This window comes from Gossypium hirsutum, chromosome D13 (genome assembly GCF_007990345.1).
Source record: "Gossypium hirsutum isolate 1008001.06 chromosome D13, Gossypium_hirsutum_v2.1, whole genome shotgun sequence".
NCBI lineage: Eukaryota > Viridiplantae > Streptophyta > Magnoliopsida > Malvales > Malvaceae > Gossypium > Gossypium hirsutum.
The window spans coordinates 13,327,173-13,347,940 of record NC_053449.1 but is presented as its reverse complement, the minus strand read 5'-3'; the positions used below and the strand labels follow the sequence as shown (position 1 = coordinate 13,347,940).

Genomic DNA, 20,768 nt, shown 5'->3' with positions numbered 1-20,768 from the left:
ATCGTCATTAAAGAAAATGAAGTTATCAGCACTTATGTTACCAACCAGACAGTCTAACTTGTTCACAGAGATGTCATTAGCGACGTAAGTTTCATTTAATACTTTCATTAACGCGCTGCGATATGCCTCCGAGCTTAAAAGTAACGCTAGTACCAAGATACGAGCTGGTTATTTATGTAACTGCTCTACAACGCTGTATTCGCTATGTTTTAAGAATTTTAAAAACCCTCTAGCTTCAATCTCTGTTACTGGCTCGTTGACAGCTGATTCTAGTCGGACTGTATTTTCTTTCTTCTGTTCGACCACCAAAGCTTTTCCTTTTATAGGCTCCGTTTTTGAAATTACTGGATCATAACGCTTTCCACCTCGTGTGTAGAAGCCATCATTATTGCTCTATTCTGAAGTATTTATTGGGTTTCCTTTTCCCGGAATTGTCACGTTACAGTCATAATTCTAAGGAACCCGTTTGTTATCCCTATAGGAAAAGGGTATCGGTTTTTGGATTATAACTTTCGGTGGTATCTGTATCCCTGTGTCATTGTTCATTGGTCGTGAAATAATCACTACTGGGTGATTGACCTTCTGGAATCTTTCAATAGGTCCCTCTTCTGAGGCGCAGACCTCTCTTTCTTCAAATCCCTTGAATTCTTCATAAAACTCTATCTCCTTATTGTCCATCAGATTTTGTACCATGGTCCTGAACTCTGCACGTTCCTGGATATTATGACCCTCTTTGGCATGAAACTCACAGTATGTTCCTGCCCTTTTAGGCCTTTCGTCTGAATCTCGTGTGATTAGACCCTTATATGTCATCTGTTCCCAAACACATTTTATTGGGGTTCTTACCTCCATCACGTCTGCCTTAATTCTCTTACTTCCACCCTCAGCTGTCGCATTTATCCCTTTATCTGTGTGATCGGGCAATGGATTTCCCGCTACGTTTGGTCCGGATGAGTCATCTAACTTTACAATACCCATTTTGATAAGTTTTTCAACCACCTTCTTGAAGGCTGTAGAATTCTCGATCGAATGTCCCATTATCCCTGCATGATATTCGCATTGAGGGTTTGTATCATACCACTTAGGGAATGGGGTTTGCATGGGTTTTAGATAAAAAAGGGGCTACCACATGTGCATTAAATAGATTTTGATACAACTTTCCATAAGTTATCGGAATAGGTGTAAACTAGGGTCTTTTTGATCTCGAATCGGTTTCCTGCCTCGGCGGACCCTGATGAATGGTAGCTACCGTCTTTGTCGAGCCAACGGTGATTGGCTTTGAATATCCCTTGTTGTATGTACTTACATTATTGATCTTGCCTTCTTTCGTCCTCGAGGCCGATCTCTTAAAGTTTTCCCCCGCATCTATTTTACCATTTCTCACCACATTTTCAATCATTTCACCGGCCATCACTGTATCTGAGAAGCTCTTAGTGGTGTTTCCCAACATATGGGTGATGAATGGGGCCTTTAAAGTATTGATGAAAAGCATTGTGGTTTCTTTTTCCAGAAGAGGCGGGTGGACTTGAGTTGCCACTTCTCTCCATCTCTGAGCGTACTGTCTGAAGCTTTTATTCTGTTTCCTCTCCATGTTTTGTAGCGTGATCCTATCAGGCGTCATGTCTATTACATGGCTATATTGTCTCATGAAGGCTTGTGCCAAATCTTTCCATGAGCAAATTTGGGCACGACCAGCTGGTTGTACCATTTGGCCGCAGCTCCGATCAAACTGTCCTGGAAACAGTGAATTAACAATTGATCATTGTCGATATATCCTGCCATCCTCCGACAGAACATAGTGATATGGGCTTCAAGACAGCTAGTCCCGTTATACTTCTTAAATTCAGGCATTTTAAACATAGGCGGGAGAACTAAGTCAAGGACCAAAATTAGGTCTTCGGCATCGATCTTGCAACGGTAATCGGCATTTTCCATTACTCTGAACTTTTCCTCTAGCCACCTACACCTATCTTCAAGTTGCTTCGGTAAATCTACTTTTGCCTTTTCTACTTCCGCTACATCATCCAGATCAGGAACGCCAGGGTTGGTCAGATTATCTCCCAGATTAGAACCCAAGTCTGTTTGAAAATTCATAGGTACTGCGGCACCAGCTTGGTATTGAGGCCTAATAGTGACAGGTACTCTCTGCGGGCACATCTCTGGTTGTGCCTGGGTACTTATCAAAGTGAAACCTAGAGGATAAACAAGATCTTCATGACCAACTCCAGAATCAATTACTGGGCTTTTTCCTTTATCGTTCGCTCTAGCCAATAATTGCGATAGTTGATTCATCAATACTTGCTGGATTTTAGCATGTCTTTCCTGCATTTCCTTTTGCAATTGTTCCAGCTTTTCTAACTTCTGATCCATTGCTTTTGTTTGACGATGAGTACCGTAGTGATATTTGATTGATGGGTTTTTTTCGGTTTCCAGGGTAACTATCATATTTTAAATTATTAGGGTCATTTTATGAAACTTGATGTAATGATGTAATGTAAATGCATGATATGAATGCAAAAAGAGGCACTGATTCTGATTCAACTTCATTAGAAAACTTTACTAGAGAAGAAATTTCTTTACATAAAATAAATTACATATACGGATTTGCCCTTATACTCAAAGCCTTAACCTTTCTAAAAAGCCAAGCTAATTCTTGGCCTCGGTCTGATTCTGACTCATACTTTAGACTTAATTCATCGGCCTGAACTGCCAGAGTTTGTAGGTGATCGGCTACTTCGCGTACTTGAGCCACCGCTTCGCCCATAATAAAATCTCTTTCTCTAATCCGGTCTTAAGATCGATGGAACTGCTCCTGCCACTGTTCATTACCCCTATCAAGAAGCTCTATTCGGAGTTCGCTATTTTGCAACGTATCCTCAAGCTCTCCTACCTTTCCTCTCAATTCCTCGATTTTGCTTAAGCTTGCTTTTAACTCAACCGCAGAATTACGACTACGGTGCTGGTGAAGTGACTTTTCTAGCTCAGTTACTCAGACTTTCAACCCCGCCTTCTCGTTTTTGCAAACTAGTAGACTCTTTTCCAAAGCAACTTCTCGAGCTCGAGTATCTTAGAATTTCTTTTCCCATTGATCAACTTGTCTTTTCCTCATGGATTTCCTGTCCCCATTGTTTTGACGTTTTACCCAAGCCGACAGTTCTCATTGACCTACATAACTTCTTGTAATCCATCTTCAGGCTGTCTAAATCTTCCTCTGCCTTGTTCTTCCCTTTTCTTAGTTTGTCGGCCTCTAATTTTTGAACGTCAACATCTAGTCCTAATTGCATTTTTTCTTCTTCTAGTTGCTCTATTTTCTTCCCTAACTCCAAAATCCTCTTTTCCGAATCTTGTTTGATGATTTCTATCTCAGAGGGCATTACTTGTAGGTGCTTCTCTAAAGATTGAGTAGTTTCTGGATTCGACATCGGGATATTGTCATTGACCCTTTGATCACGCCACTGACTATATTCGGGGGTCATTGACGGACCCACATCCAAGATCTTCATTTGACGAGTTTGGCTCCGGGCATTAAACATTTCTCAAATCTTTTTCTTATAATTGTCCCCCTTATAGGAAAATTCGCAATGGGCCAACCCCTGCGTTGCTGGTATGAATTATCGTGATCTAAACTGTCTTGATACGAGTAGAGGAGCGTATCCGACAGCTCCCCATATCCTGGAGTATTCCCATCCATTTTTCTTCCGAAACGTCATCCCGCCTTGGCGTAGCCACCAATTCTTCTAAAGGGGAGTAGCTATTGGAAAATACTCGATAAGAGACTTTTTCTACTTTCCATAAGTGGCTATGAAACCATGTTAATAAGAGCTGTGCACATCCAATGAACCTTTCCTCTCCTGCTCTCCGGTATGTGTTCAAAGATCTGAAAGTTTCAGCCAATATTGTCGGAACAGGCGTAACCCCTTTACTAAGTTGATCAAATAAATCATAGATGGCCTCATCTATGTGTCCTAAAGCTTTGGGGAAGATTACTAATCCATATATACCTAGAGCAAAGACATCGACTCTTTTCTTCACATCAGGGTGTACCAATGCTAAATTTCGCAAGCTCTTCCAAGGAACGCATTTACTGTCACCTTTCTGTTGGATTCGGGTAGCAACCCACTGTTCACTCATCCCTGTGATGTTCATTAATTTTTTTAACAACGTTGAGACACTAGCAGCTCTAGAATAAGCCTTGTCGATTTGAATCTTTGGACACCAAAGCAAGGTTGTATACTCCTCCACGGTAGGCGCCAAGTCTACTTTTCCAAAAGTGAAACAACTATAGGCAGGATTCCAAAATTGAGCAAGGGCTTGGAATAAATACTTGTCCACTTTGACATCGAGCAGATAAGGCAGGTCACCGTAGTTACAAAAGAACAACTGCTTGGTCTCGTTATCCCATTGATCCCAAATTTATTTCATTTCTTGAAGATCATTTTGGATTACGCTGATACGGGTGAAATCCCGCAATTCTGACGCGTGCCCCTCGGTAAGACTATCTAGATACTGAACGTGAATCGACACCTCTTTTAGAATGAAAATGCCATGCAATCACAAACAAAGAAAATCAGTATTAGACACAGCAGGATTTAAGGTAAATGATAATAAATAAATCGCCTTCTCAGGTAAGTACTAAGGTTTGGTGTAGCTCTATCTAAGCGGATTCCTATGGCTCGCTACATGTGGTTTAGTTCTAAAGTAAATGTACCCGAACTAGCAGATTCCTCGATCCTCACCCATTATAGGCTCATATGGATCGAGTTCAGTTCAGGGGAATACATTTTCCTATGGCCATGCGGAGATGAAGACCTCACGAAGACATAGGTATGGATGTATCCCGGAAGCGATTCACTATCCCATATGGAGGTGAAAACCTCACGAATGCGTAGTTTCTAACTCCCACTTAAAAGGGTGTGACCAATGGTCATGCAATGCAATGTGCAAAAATATATATTTAAACGCAGTAATTATGAACAAAATGATAAAGACCGGGATAGACGAATGAAATGCAACACAAGGATCGTGTCAAGTTTTTAATCTTCGACAAAATGACAAAAAGTAATCAACACATGGCTTGACTCTCTTACTTTGGTTTCCCCAGCTGAGTCGCCAAGCTGTTGACACAATTTTTTTTGGTAAAAGGGGTCGACTTGGATTTTGAAAATAAAAATGAAAACGAGAGTCGCCACCAATCTTTTTTTGATGACGTGTGATCGAGCCACCTCAAAAAATGGTTGTTTTAATAAACAATTTGGTTTTATCAAAACAGCGATTTTGGTCCACGAAAAATCAGAAGACAAGTTCAGGAGTCGGTTACGTACGAGGAAGGGTTAGCACCTCCGTAACGCCCCAAATTGGTACCTAGTTGATTACTTAGTGTCTTAGTGTAAAAGATTGAAAATTTGAAAAAGATCCAAAACATGATCCTTTGTTGAAATGCTAAAAATTTTGAGAAAATGAGCATATTTCATATTAATCGAGAAAGAGAATTATATCCCGTAAGTTAGGATATAATGTCTTGAATTCTCGATATGTGAGAAAAAAATATTTATTTTGAAAGATATTTGATTATCTCGAGTTTAGAAAAGAAATCATGTCCCGTAAGTTAGAACACGATCTTTTAATAATTTTCGAGATTGTTTTTTAAAAAAAAACTTAAGTTTGAAAGAATTTATATGTTTGAATTCGTCGATAAAGTCAAAACCCCGTAAGTTAGGGCACGATCTTTTTCGAATCTCAAAATACGAAATTTTGCTTATTTTAAAACCATGATTTACATTAAATAAAACTAATTTAACATAAAATGGTAGGAATAAACACAATATTAAAATGTATAACAAAATGATAATGAACATGATAATACATGCATAACTAATATGAGCAACCATCAAAATAAAATAAAATAAAATAAAATACATAAACAAAATAAAGTATATATGAAATAACAAGTAAATAAAAAGGGAACTAAAGCATTTCCTAAAAATAATTACGAACACATAAAAAATGAATAAATAAATGTGCAATAGAACGACAACAACAATACGAATAGTACATCAATATGTTTAAGTTATAGATTATAAAATATGTGAATGTATATACATATATATAAATTATAAAGCGTAGAAAAACATAAGTATGTATATATCTAAAAATATGTAGGTATATATATAAATTATATGAAAATAAAAATGTATATGAAAATTATAAAATAAAAAAATATATTTATGTATATATATTTATATAAATAAAAATATGTACGTGTATGTATATTTATAAAAGGGATACATGTAAGTATGCATATATATAAAAATTTAAAATGCGTATATAAATACATACATGTATATAAATGATAAAATATAAAAAATATAAACGTATATATGTATATATATTTAAAATTATGAAATATAAAATATGTAAGTGTGTACATGTATATATATGTATACATATAAAGTATAAATAATATATGTAATTATGTACATATATATATAAAAATTTATAGACGAATATATATTTATATTATAAAAATGTATGATGGATATATATATATGTATGTGTAACAAAACGTATGTATGTATATATAAATTATAAAGTATACGAAGTATGGAAGTATGTATATGTATATAGATCCAAGATATGTATGTACATAATTAAATCTAAAATTACAAAGGTATAAATAATAATAAGCATGATAATGGTAATAACAATATTAAAAAGAATAATAATAAAAATAATGATAACATTATTGAAATTAATTAATTTAATAGCAAAAATATAACAAAAAGGGACTATTTTAAACTTGAAAACAGGACTTTGGGGGTCTAAATCGCAAATAAATTAAAAAGAAGTGGCCAGGGAATGAAATAGAATGCGTTGAAGGCACGAGGGACCGATCGGGCAATATTCCCAACCTCAATGCTCACCGTTTCAGTGCAGACTGAAATGAAATGCGCGGAAAATTACATGGCTAAATTTAAGAAAATAAGAGGGACCACATAGCACAATAGCACAAAGCAGAGGGGCCTTGCGCACAAATAACCCCTTTACCACAGAAACACGTCGATCCTGAGGGCCAACGGGTCGGGTCACGGGTCAAACACGAGACAGCGTCGTTTTGGGCCATGATGGCTTAAGCACGAAACGGCGCCGTTTTATTCTTGGTATAAATATAAAAAAACAAAGAAAAAAATTAATCCCATCCAGTTTTAAAAAAAAAAACAAACAGAGAGAGCTCTTAGCCTTTCTCTCTCAGTCCTCCATCTGGCTTAGGGTTTTGGCCATAGCCGCCGTGGCGCCGCCGTGGCCAATGGCCGGCGTTGCGCGATGGGCGACTTTTAGCCTCCATTTCAAGTCCCTTTGAAGGCCGAACTTCATTGACCCGAGAGTTGAGAGAAAAGCCTCCCCTAAACCCACCTTTTTTAAGGCTGATTTCAACAATGGAGAGACCTCCGACGACACGACCGAGGGGTATTTCAGGTATGTTCTCTTCCCCTTTTTTATTTTTTTTGAAAAGGGTTCAAAAAGAAAAGATAAAAATAAAATAAAATAAGATAAACAAATGCAGATAATAATAAGATAAATGAACAAGAACACGAAGTAAAAAAAATCTGAATCAACCTTTTTTAAAATGTTTGCTCTGCTTTTTTCATTAATCAGTTGTCAAGAGAAAAAGATACAGAAATGGTGTTCGGCTTTTTTTAGCCGATTTGTTTCTATTTTTTCTTTCTATTTTGCTGCTTGCGTGTTTTCTTGTCTTGCAGGTGTCAAAGGAGCTGGTGGACGAAACAATGGCGATGGCAGAGGGTAGGTGATGGCGGCGGTGCGGGAGTCAGAAGGTAGGCGGTGCGACGCAATAGGAGGCTAGGGTTGCTGTTTCTACTTTGTATTTAGGGCCATTTGGGCCATTAAGGTTTAGTTTAAGTTGGGCTTAAATTTTAGGTCTAGGTTGGGGTTGATTTAGGTGTTTGGGTTTTGTTTGCCTGGGCCCAGGCGAAATTGGGCTACAACACGTATCATTATTAATAACTCTTGTATTGACTATAAATTCTTTTTAGGAATCCCTATCAGGGTATGGTTGTAATTCTAATAGCTATGAGAATAAGTCTTTTTAATATTATTCATTCTTTTATTTATTAATAAATGGAATTATTTATTTATTTTTCTTCGAATTTTTTAATATTATTCATTCCTTTTATTTGTTAATAAATGTAAATATTTATTTTGGATCGAAAAATATATAATGTCAATTGTAGCACAATAATTGAGAAATGCTAATTTCTTTATTACATTTTATCTTAATATATATTTGTCCTTTTCTTTAAGAAAAATCTTACACCATGTTTAGTTGGGGGAATGGAATAGCATTCCTCATTATTTATTAAATAGTAAACTATTCTTTTTATTTGGTTGAAGGCAATACTCATTTAATGAAATGATCATTACTTCCTTATTACTTGTCTTCTCGTAATAGAGAATAGCTATTCCATGCAACCTTAAATAACAAAATAAAATTAATTTCTAGATTAATCCTTTAAAATTTGGACTCAAAAAATATAAAAATATAAAAATAAAATATTTAAATATTTAAATATTTAAATATAATTTAATATAAAATATTTTATTTCAAAATATAATTTAAAATTAAATATTTTAATATAATATAATTTAAAATAAAATAAAAATAATTATATTAAAAATGTTATTAAATTATATATTTTTTATTATTAAATTATATTTAATAATAATCCTATTAAAATTTAATAACAATAACAATAATCATTTACCTAAAAGAATTTTGCTAAGGGTAGTCTGGTTATTTTAGTTCTTTTCCTCATGCTATTACAATATATATTATATTCAACCAAACAATTGAATTACTAATGACAGCTCTATTCCATTACAACCCTATTCAATTCCATGAACCAAACGTGTTGTTAGTTTCTTGTGAAATTTTAACATTATTATTTATGGAAAAAAAATTAACATCATTAATATATACATTGTAAGTACTTTAAGAGTAAATCACACAGTTGATCACCTAATTTTTATAAAGTTTTATTTTAGATACTGAAAAAAAAAGTTTACTTTTAAGTAACTTTCGTTAAACATTTTGATCACACGTTGTTATTTCAATATTATTTTGAGAACATTTAGTCAACCAACTTTGAATAAGTTTTCATTTTGGTTACTCATTTTTTTTTCTTAATGAGTATTGTATCTTCAAATTTGTAACCTTCTCATAGCATATAAGCTACTAGTATGTTTTTGCCTTAAGCGAGTTCGCACAACCATAGAGACACCATCCACTAAAATTTATCCCTTTTTAATGCATTTACCCCGTTGAATCCGGGCAATTTGATGCATGCAAGAATTCTTGTTAGAACATTGACATATAACTAATGGAATGCTTAGAGCATCTCCATTGTCCAATAAAATAATCTTGTCTGTATTGGTCGAAATGATCTTTCCCTCGTGATCGACTATAGAGGAAACTCCTAAATTCTAGAGTCACTTGGCGTTTCAACCCAATTCCAATAATGTACTTCTTGAAACGAGAAAGAAGAACTGCTTAGCATTACATATTAGAACTCATTAAAGCTCGATTCACGTCATAATGCTCAATAAAAGGAACGAAGGAAGTTCTAATAAAAAATTAATTTTATTTTTCAAAAAAGAAAGAAAAAGCTTTGTATTGTAATTGAGTTTCTCCTCGTAACCCAATTCCTTATAAAAATTTATTTTCCCTATAAAAATCCAAATAATTCACAAGAAAAACCTAGTCTTTTCCCTTTTTGCTAAAAAAATTAAAATTAATTCTAAAAGAGGAAAATTAAAAATTAAAAAGATAAAATGGTTTTCTATAAAATCCCAAGTTTTCCCTATAAAACCTCAACTTTTTCCCTTTTACATGAAAAAAACTAAAATTAATTTAACATGAAAAAAATAAAGGAACTTTTTAAAAATAAAATATTATTACCCTGTAAAACCTCAAACTTATCCTAAAAAACCCAGGTAATTCCCTTTTAATGGGAAAAAAAATAAACAAAACTCAAAAGATAAAATGGTGATTTCAGTAAAAAAAAATCAAGTTTTTTCCCTATAAAAATCCAAGTTTTTCCCTTTTACTAAAAATTAAAATTAATTCTAAAGAAAGAAAAAGAATTAAAAAGATAAAGATAAGTAACCAAAATAAAATTTTACTAAAGTTGGATGATTAAATGAGTGTACAATAACATTGAATTAATGGCGAGTAACCAGAATGAAAGCAATTTCTAAAACGGTGCCTAAAATGCAAACTTTTTTTAGTGCCCAAAATGAAAAGTTATACAAGTCGAGTGATCAACTATGTAGTTCACAGGGGCGAAACTACAAATATTTATAGGGGTCCCGAAATATTTATATAAAGTAGGCATTTTTAAAGTAAGCCCAACTGAGCCTACTTTAAACAAAGTGCTTTTAAATTCGTGCTAATATTGGTCACCTAAATTAACATTTTAAAAAGTAAAATAGGTTAAATGCTCAAATTGTATTAAATGGTGCTATTATTTAAGTTTGTTTCTATCAAATTAATTTTTAAATACTACTTTATATTCAGATACTGCAATTATGTAACTTTTTTTTACAAAATTAATATTTGGATATTACTTTGTATTAGTCTATCAAATTAAACTGAAAATGTTACCAAAATTATTATAAAAAATTATAAATTATATAAAATAAATTAAGCTAAAAAAAACTTTGGAAAGCATTGGGGACCAAACACAAATTATTATATTTTTAGATACTAATTATAAGGTTAGAATAAAATTTTAAGAAATTTTAAGGGGGCTAAAATGAATATTCACAAAACTTAGGAAGGGTCAAGCCCTACCACTTAGATCTGTTCATAGGGCGGGCTACCCACCTAGGCCCGAAGGCCCACCAAAATTTGAGAGGGTTTGGACAAAAATATTAGGCCCGTTTAAAAAATGGGTCGGGCTCAAGTTTGAACATTTAAGGCTCGACCCGACTTGACTCGTTTTAAGTTTATAATATTTTATATTATTTTATTTTTAAATATTATGTAATTTAGAACACATTAAAAAATAAACTTATACTAAATATATAATATTACTTTAATGTAAAAATTAAAATAATGTTAAGATGATTATGTAAAAAATTTTGATAAATAAAATATGTATAAAATTATTAAATATTAAAATAATATAATATAAATATTTTGCAAATATGAACGGGTTTGGGAAAACTTTTAGGACCAAATTTTGGGCCGGGCTGGGTTTGGGTAAGCATAAAGTATGCTAATATCATGTTAGGCCTAGCCCGAACCAGCCCATGAACATCTGTACTACCACCTAAAGGTGCTCATAGGTCGGGTTGGGTCCAGGCCTGACTCATGCAATGTATCTAGACCAATTTTCAAAGCTCAAGCCCATTCCAAAAAAATGAACTTACTTTTTTTCCTTAGCCTGACCTAATTTAAGAAAGGTAAGCTTGAGCTTGACCTGGCTTGCCCATATTTGATTTTTTAGATTGCTTTTTATTTAAAAACAATTTTTTTTTTAAATTTGAGAAAGGATATAATGAAATTCTGTGATTGGTTTTTCTCAGAGAGAGAAATGTTTGGTTTTAATTTGACCGATGGATCCAACAAAACCAAACCATTACACAATTAACAATTCTAATTAAATTAATATTTTGTACTATTTAAATATTCAAATTGACTAGAAAATTGAATTTAATAATTGAAATGGTACCGTAATTTATTTAATTAAATTAAATATTAAATATTAAATAAATGAACTTAATAGAAATTAAATAGAATAAGAATAAAATTTAATAGTAATAGAATTTTCTAATTTCTAATTTAAATTTTGAATCCTAAAACTAAAATAATAATAAATAAATAGAGAGCTCTTGTTCTTATACGAAATGCCACATGATCTTTAACCAATTCTGCGCTTCAATATAATTACCGGGAGTAAGCGCTATAGTCTATTTCCAATACTCAGCAGCTTGATCGAACCAAGCCTCCACTATTTCAAAATCCGCCTATCGAATGGCTTGTTCTCCCCAGTCAAAATAGGCGGTTCAATTCCTTCCCTTAGAACCATACTTGAGAGTTTCCTACCTCATACGGTTCGGCAGTCAATTATTTTGGTGTCCCACTTTTTTACCCTACCATATATCCAATTGAATGAGATTTCTCATAGATCTATCGATTTGTCTCGGGTTAACCAAAAGGGCTTAATTACATGAGTTTTAAACTCTAATTTGGATGCACTAAAAAACGCTAAAATAAAAGTTTTCTAACACATTAAAAATACATTAAATTGTTTATATTAAAAAACACTACCATAAATATAATAAATTTTTATTGTATTAAAAAATACAAATAAATATTATAAGTATTTTATTGTATTAAATATAATTTTTAAAATTTTATATTTTAGGTTGGGTTATTTAGTAGGATAAGTTTTTTTTTTTTGAGGTTTTGGATGATGGATTTTATTATTATTGGGTTAGTAATTTAATATAATTATAATTATAATTATTTAACATAATAATTAATATAATATTTTTATAACATAATATATTCAGGGTTTAGACCAAAGTTGCTCAAGGCTCGGCCCATATAAAAACAAGCCTTAAATTTTACCCAAGCCCATTTTTCGGGTCTTAAATTTTGGCCAAATCCTCCCATTTTTCAGGCGGGCCTTCGGGCTTGATCGGATGGCTCGGCATTTAAGTAAGTCTACTACCAGCCCCTCCAAAATTCGCCCGTAGTACTTTGCCCATTTTTTAATTACACCACATCAAATCAACAAGTGTTAGCTGCAATCGTAAGGGACATTGCTCTCCCAAAAGAGAACATATATTTGAACTATGGAGACAACATTGTTAAAATGGAAAGCCAATAACTCTAAACATGGACCGTAAAATAGATATGGAAACTACCAAATAAAATATTTACATGACATTAAAATGATTATTTTTCAATTATCAAAAAATTAAAATTAACTTTTAAAACCATTACAATTTAAATATATCAATTTTGATCTCAACCCAATATTCCAATTCGATTAACCTAAATCCAAACTTAACCTAATTTAATTTTATAATAAAAATTTAACGACTCGAACTTTACCTAGAAAACAAAAATTACTTGAATCTAAAATAATTCAATCCCAAAATCACCAAACATGAAATAATTCAAAAAATAACTCAAAATAATTTAAACTGAGATGATTTAACTTTAACAACATGAATGGAAATTCTAAATCACCTAAACAAAAAATGTCTAGCACAAATTAATCGGAACTCAAAATTTACTTAATTTCAAAATAATTTGAACACAAAATAATTCTAAAATTTTAAAAGTTCAACCCATATTAACCCAATTTAAAATCAAACCCGACTCACTCACACCATTGAGAGATCTAATTACTCCTCATTAATTCGATATCCTACCAATTTCTTTTGTTTAAAAGTTAATATATAGAAAAGTAACTGAATTTGGTAATTTGTACTTATTTGATACTTTAAATTTCTATTTCAGACTTAATTAGTATCTAAACTTAGAAATTGTAAGTCAATTTGATATTTTTTTAAGGTAGAAGATTAATATAATTAAAATATATTGATGTGACACTAACAACTAATAACATAATGACATATGACAATCTCAAATTTTACATTGATAATCATTTGTGTCGGTTCATTTCAAACATACTTTTTAAGTTTTATATATATATTTATTTTTTATAACATACCAAATATTTATATTATTATTTTGAAATTTAAAATATATAATATGTAAAAATAAAAAAATTATAAAAATATTAGAAATATTATTTGACACTAGAATGAATTTGGACAACTGGTTGTCTAGATATATTTGAACCTGGATAGCCATTTGTCCAAATTCATTCCAAAATGTTTTTTAATAAATTTATATATTCTTAATTTTTTCATAAATTATCATACTTTTATATTATTAAATTAAAAATAACTATAATTTGATATTCTATAAAATATGATGTTTTATGCATTTTAGATTTTATATAAATTTTATTTTAAATATTTGTCTAGATATATTTTGTAACCTCTCCAATCTGACCTACACAATAGACCTGAATTCAGAATACTACATTAGCCACCAAGATGGCTTAGCAGCGTTATCGGAGCTTTTGAAAACAATTCCTTTAAAACATTTATTTGACTTAATAGAAAACTTGGTTTAAAAGACGTTTCACTATTCCTCAACGTTTTAATTATCATCTAGCAGCTGAAAAAATGGGCATTTACTTACGTATGTATTAAAATCGGGGTTCAAGTATACTAATTAATAATCAAAGCATAATATTTGAAGAATTAAAATAAAATGTCATGCAAAATAAAAACAACCTAAGTCCTAAATCTCATGCCACAATTTGAAATAAATTATTATAGTCCAAGAATAATAAAATAAAATAAACCAAAAGATTAAACCTTATTAAATTGAAAATAAAATAGGTAGTGTCAAGACCCTTCGGATGTCGTGCCTGCGTCCTAAATTGGTGGGCTATCTGTAAGGATGAAAATTTAAGGGGAGGTGAGCGTTGACGCTCAGTATGAGCCCATTCACAATAAAATCAATGCGACAATTATTAAAACACATTAATTAACATTGCATCAAATAATCATAAATAGATATTCAGTTCATATTATCGGATTTTCAAGTGCAACAATCATTAATATGTCAGAACTCACAGTAACAGTTTTCAGACTTAACCAAAATTCTCAGATTTGCCCACAATATTCATATTCATGCAGATATATACACATATTCACGCATACGTATCATAACATAATTTTCTAGATTTGTATGCACATATATGAACAATGCCATATAGTTTCGGGTTTAAACAAAATAAATCCTACCACACCGCTATACACCATATTGAGAGTTCCCCAGAACTCCCTTCTCCAACACACTAGGATGTGGATAAACCACTACTGCTTCGCAGATAATAACTGTCATTTGGTTGTGGACACATAAGTCCCCGCAATTGGAGTCTTCTTTTGGCTGTGGGTTCACAACAAAAGTCTAGCAGATGAAACCTCTTTTTTGGTTGTATATTTTACAACATATAGTCGTCGTTAGAATTGACCTTTGGCTATGGGTTCACAGTAGTACCTTTAGATGGAATCTACCTCTGGCTGTAGGTGCACAACAATTTGCAGATAAGAAGTGTCGCATGTCTATGACTTTGCACCACCATTTTTCTTATAGATAGACTGCTTATTCTTTCTCCATTCATATCGTCCCAACCATGCAATGCATTATGACATATTGAATTCAGAAAAATATGATACTATTTAATGTACTAACACATGGCAAATCAATAGCATAGTCACACTTTCTCATGTATTTAGTTTTCAGTATCATAGGCATGTCATTTCATGCAATCGAAAGTATAGATATAATAGTAACATATATTATTCATAATTCATGTAATTATATACAAATATATAAATCATGTATTCAAACATATTTCTTATCATCAGGAACCTAATTGCATAATTTAATTCACTAAATATAGCTCAAAACCTATTCATGGACTAATCTAATCAAAACATAAAACTCTGGGTCAAAACTATAAATTCTAAATTACATGGGACACATGGCCGTGTGACTAGACCGTGTGGTAAGCCCTAAATCGTGTGAAGGAGGTACATGGCCGTGTGAGAGATTGTGGCCATGTGGCATTTGAAAATTCAACCTACATGGTAGACACAACTGTTTAGTAGGCCATATAGGCTGTCCTAGTCCATGTGAGAAGCAAAAACCTAGAGATTCAAGGGGGATATGTCTGTGTGTAGTGGTCATATGGTCCACATAGGTGAACCACACCTCCATGTGGCTAGCTGAGTGGTCTAACCTATTCTCTGTTTTGCTTCAATTTTCTTGTAAAAGAACACCCACTTGACTTTTGAGGTTTCGAACGACGATCCTCATGTTCAAATCTGATCCAGGATGCCTACAATGAGTCTTTCAACCGAAAAATACGCAGGAATTAATATCAATTTTCAAGATTTATCAAAATTATCAATATTTTTGAGAAAAGTCGTAAAAAATTCATAATTGATTTAAAGGATTTAACAAGAATGATGTTATTCCAGAATTTTCGGGTTCTACTTAATTGAAAATAAGAATACTCACTGATCTTTGGTGGGATTTCGGAGGGAGAACGGGTTAAATCTTAAATAAATTTTGATTTAGGAATTCAAAATATTAATTTCCAAAAAATAATGCAAAATTTTTATGAAAAGAAAAAGGGGAATAAAAGAAAAATATGTATTTAAAGAGAATAGAGGAAAATTTCTAGTTAGGGTTGAAAAATAAGTAGAAATTCACATGTAATTAGGAAAAGAGATTAAATAGTTGGAGTTTCAAAAATTTGTGGGGTAAAATACCTCTTTTTGCCGAAAATGAAGAAAAAGAAATGGGTGAAATAAGTTTGGCAAGGCTTGAACTTGGGTGCAAGGGAGAAGGAGAAGGCTTAACCATTGGGCTACTTCCTATTCTTAGCTTATTTCTACCACATTTATTATATATCTTAGTTGGCCTTGGTTCCCTGGTTGCTAAATTAAAATAGAAGAAAATGGGAAGAGTGGGGTTTAAACCTTGATTTTCAAATGAGTATGCTAAGATCTTAACCATTAAGACTAAGACTCATTTGTTGGTGATTAATTAAATTTCTAACCCTATGCATTTTTTGGTGTTATAGTTCTCCCTTCCTTAAAGAAATTTCGTCCTCGAAATTTACCTGATTTAAATAAGTGAGGATACTATTGAAAAAATGTGTCTTTTGTTTCCCATGTCGCCTCTTCAACTCCACATTTTCGCCACAGAACTTTAACCAAAGAAATTCACTTCTTTCTCATAACTTTTACATCACATTCTAGAATTTGCACAGGTTCTTCAAAGGAAAAATTTGATCGTACCTCGATCTCCTCAATTGGAACGATGTAAGAAGGGTTAGAATGGTAACATATCAACATGGAGATGTGGAAGACATCATCAATTCGATCTATATTAGTAGCTAATTCGAGTTGGTAAACAACTAGACCGATTTTTCGAAGATTTGACAAGGTCCTACGAACCTTAACACCTTTCTCCGTTGGGACACTTTCAGAAAGACTTGATCGCCGACACTATCCTCAATGTATTTTCTCTTAAAATCTGCATGCGACTTCTATCTATCGGAAGTCGCTTTTAGTGTTTCTTGAATCATTTTGATTCTTCCCTTGGACTCTTGCACTAGCTCAGGACCCAGAATTGTTCTTTCACCTAGTTTGGTCCAACACAAAGGAGTTCAATATTTACGTCCATATAGGTACTCATAAGGTGCCATTTGGATGCTCGATTGAAAGCTATTTTTGAAGGACAATTTGGCTAAGGGTAAATGTTCTTCCCAATTGCCTCAGAATTCAAAAATACAACCTTTTAACATATCTTCCAAAATTTGTATCACCCGCTCAAATTGTCCGTCAAACTGTGGATGGAAAGTAGTGCTAAAATCCAAGTGGGTTCCTAATGACCCTTGCAACTTCTTCCAGAATCGAGATATAAAACGGAGATCTCAATCTAAAATAATTAGTATGGGCACCATATGCAACCGCACTATCTCCAAAATGTATAACTTAGCCAGCTTCTATAATAAATAATTTTACTGATAAGTAAGAAGTGTGCTAACTTAGTTAACAGTCTATTATCACCCAAATTGAATCTTTCTTAGTGGGCGTTAAGGGTAACTCACTAACAAAGTCCTTCATTATTCACTCCCACTTCCATTGTGGTATTTTGATTGGTTGCAATAATCCTGAAGAAAATTGATGCTCAACTTTTACTTGCTAATACGTTAAGTAATTGGCCACAAATTTTGTTACATCTCGTTTCAATCTTGGCCATCAATACAGTTCCTTCACATCACGATAAATCTTATTCTCTCCTGGAAGCATGGTATAATAGTTGGTATGTGCTTCCCGAAGTATGGTTTTCCTTAAATCATTTCCATTCAGCATACGAAACCTCCCTTGGAAACATAAGATTCCATCATCATTAAACCCAAAATCTTCGATCTTTCCCTCTTCTACTTGTTTAATTTGAGGTAACAGGGTTATATCTAAGGGTTGTTTAGCTTTGATCTCATCAAGTAAGGTGGATTTTACTTGACATTTTGCTAGCAATCTTCCATCATCCACTAAACTCAACCTAGCAAACGTTTCCCTTAATTTGATCATCTGTTTTTAGCTTAGGGAGTTTGCTACAACATTGGCTTTCCCGGGGTGGTATTCAATCACACAATCATAATCTTTTAATAGTTCTAACCACCTCCCTTGCCTAAGGTTCAATTCTTTTTGGGTTAGAAGCTATTTGAGGCTCTTATAATCAATGTAGATGTAACACTTCTCCCCATACAAGTAGTGCCTCAATATCTTTAGTGCAAAAACTATTGCAGCCAACTCTAGGTCATGAGTCATGTAGCTGCACTCATGTTGCTTCAACTGCCTTACTGCATAAGCCACTACTTTACTGTCTTTCATCAACATACAACCAAAGCCGGTATAGGATGCATCACTGTACACCACATATTTCCCTCAATTCGAGCTGAATTAAAATAGGAGCTTGGGTTAAAACTACCTTAAGTTTTTCAAAGCTAGATTGTTGCTCCTCTGTCCACTTAAAAAGAACATCCTTTCTTAATAGTTTAGTTAGGGGTGCGATTATCAAAGAAAACCCTTCAACAAATCTATGATAATACCCAGTCAAACCTAAAAAATTACGAATTTTAGAAATATTTTTGGGTTGTTTCCATTCAATGATCACTTCAATCTTCTTTGGATCTACTCGAATACCCTCTATAAATACCACATGACTCATAAACATAACCTCCTTAAGCCAGAATTCACATTTACTGAGCTTAGCATAAAGCTTCTTTTCACGGAGGATTTGTAGAACCTTCCTAAAGTGCTCATCATGTTCAAGTTCAGTTTTGGAATAAACTAGGATATCATTTATGGATACAACAACGAACTGTTCAAGGAATGGTTGAAACACTCGGTTTAGAAGATCCATGAAAGCAACAGGAGCATTGGTTAAACCAAATGGCATTACAAGGAACTCATAGTGGTCATAACAGGTTCTAAAAGCAGTTTTGGGTACATATGTCTCCTTCACCTTAAGTTGTTAATACCCCGATCTTATATCTATTTTGGAAAACACAGTTACACCTCTAAATTGGTCGAATAGATAATCTATCCTAGGCAAATGATATTTATTTTTGACAATTAGCTTGTTTAGTTGTCAATAATCTATCAACAAACATAAGAAACCATATTTCTTTTTTACGAACAGGATTGTAGCTCCCCATGGAGACACACTAGGTATAATAAATCTGCGATCCAAAAGCTCCTGAATTTGGATTTTCCATTCTTGCAACTCATTTGGTGCCAGGTAGTAGGGTGCAATAGACACTAAAGCACTTTTTGGCAAAGATTCAATGTCAAATTCTACCTTATAATATGGGGGTAATCCTAGTAAGTCCTCGGGAAACACATTTTGGAATTTCCTAATGGTTCGAATTCTCTCTAAGGTGGTACTATCAACATTCTCATCCATAACATAAGCTAGATATGCTTCACATCCTTTGTGAACGAGCTTTTCGACGATCATCCTTAGTGTCATTCAATGCAACCATTTGCTGTGTCTTGTACCTCTTACCACAAACTACCACCACCAATAGGCTTTCTCCCTAACACAGTGCCTTTCAGTTTCTACTCCGAAGTACAATCTAAGTCCTCCAAGATCCCTTTTGTCGACTCCATCCAATACTCATCTATGGTGGGAGTCGTACGAAAAATGCCTTTGAACATTTTCACCCCATTTGACTGGAGTCTCTCTACAATAGATCTGCGGCAGTTGTAACAGCCCTAACCCGTTTCCTTCACCAAAATAGGGTTATGGAGCATTACCGTAAAATTATAACATAAAAGCATACATTTTTAGTCATTCCATTAAACATAGAAAATTCCATTCATACACAAGTATATCATCCCTTAATCGATCTTTCGAGGCCCTAGAAACACTTTAGAAATAATTCGGGACTAAATTAGAAACATTTGAAACATTGAGGAAAAAGCTAGAAAAATTGGACTGCTGGGGTCACACAGCCATGTGGCCAAGCTGCATGACTCACACGGCTGAGACATATGCCTATGTCTCAGGCCGTATAACAATTGAATTAGGGACATACAGCCGTGTCTCAACTCGTGTCCATACCCATGTGACTCTCTGACCTGGGTCACACAGTTGAGCAACACGACCGTGTGCCAGGCCATCTAACATTTGAAATAACAACCTTTAAAAGCTACAGGGGACACAAGGCCGTGTGTCACACACGGATGAGACATATGCTCGTGCTTAGGCCGTGTGGACAAGAAAATGGCCAAAATTAAGCCATTCCTCTCACCTTTTAAAACATGAACCTACAAGCCACTTGCACATATACACAAGGCCTTAAAACATACCCAAATCATGCATAAAATGACCAAATTCTTATACCAAATGTCCATACAACCAATATGCCAAAAGACACCTCTATTACAAGTCATCAAACTTATCAAAACATGTGCATATTTATCCATCCATCAACCAATCATATATATAAACCATATTTCAACCATGCACATATATTAAAAACCTTTCAAAAGCATACCATAACTTGACC

At 33.4% G+C, this 20,768-nt stretch overlaps 1 protein-coding gene across 1 annotated transcript; it reads right to left on the bottom strand.

Annotated features, from left to right (window-relative positions):
- Positions 1 to 1,644: 1,644 nt before the first annotated feature.
- Positions 1,645 to 2,370, bottom strand: LOC107919366 (uncharacterized). Its single transcript, XM_016848840.1, has one exon. The coding sequence runs from the start codon at positions 2,368 to 2,370 to the stop codon at positions 1,645 to 1,647; it is 726 nt and encodes a 241-aa protein (XP_016704329.1).
- Between the last annotated feature and the right edge of the window lie 18,398 nt (positions 2,371 to 20,768).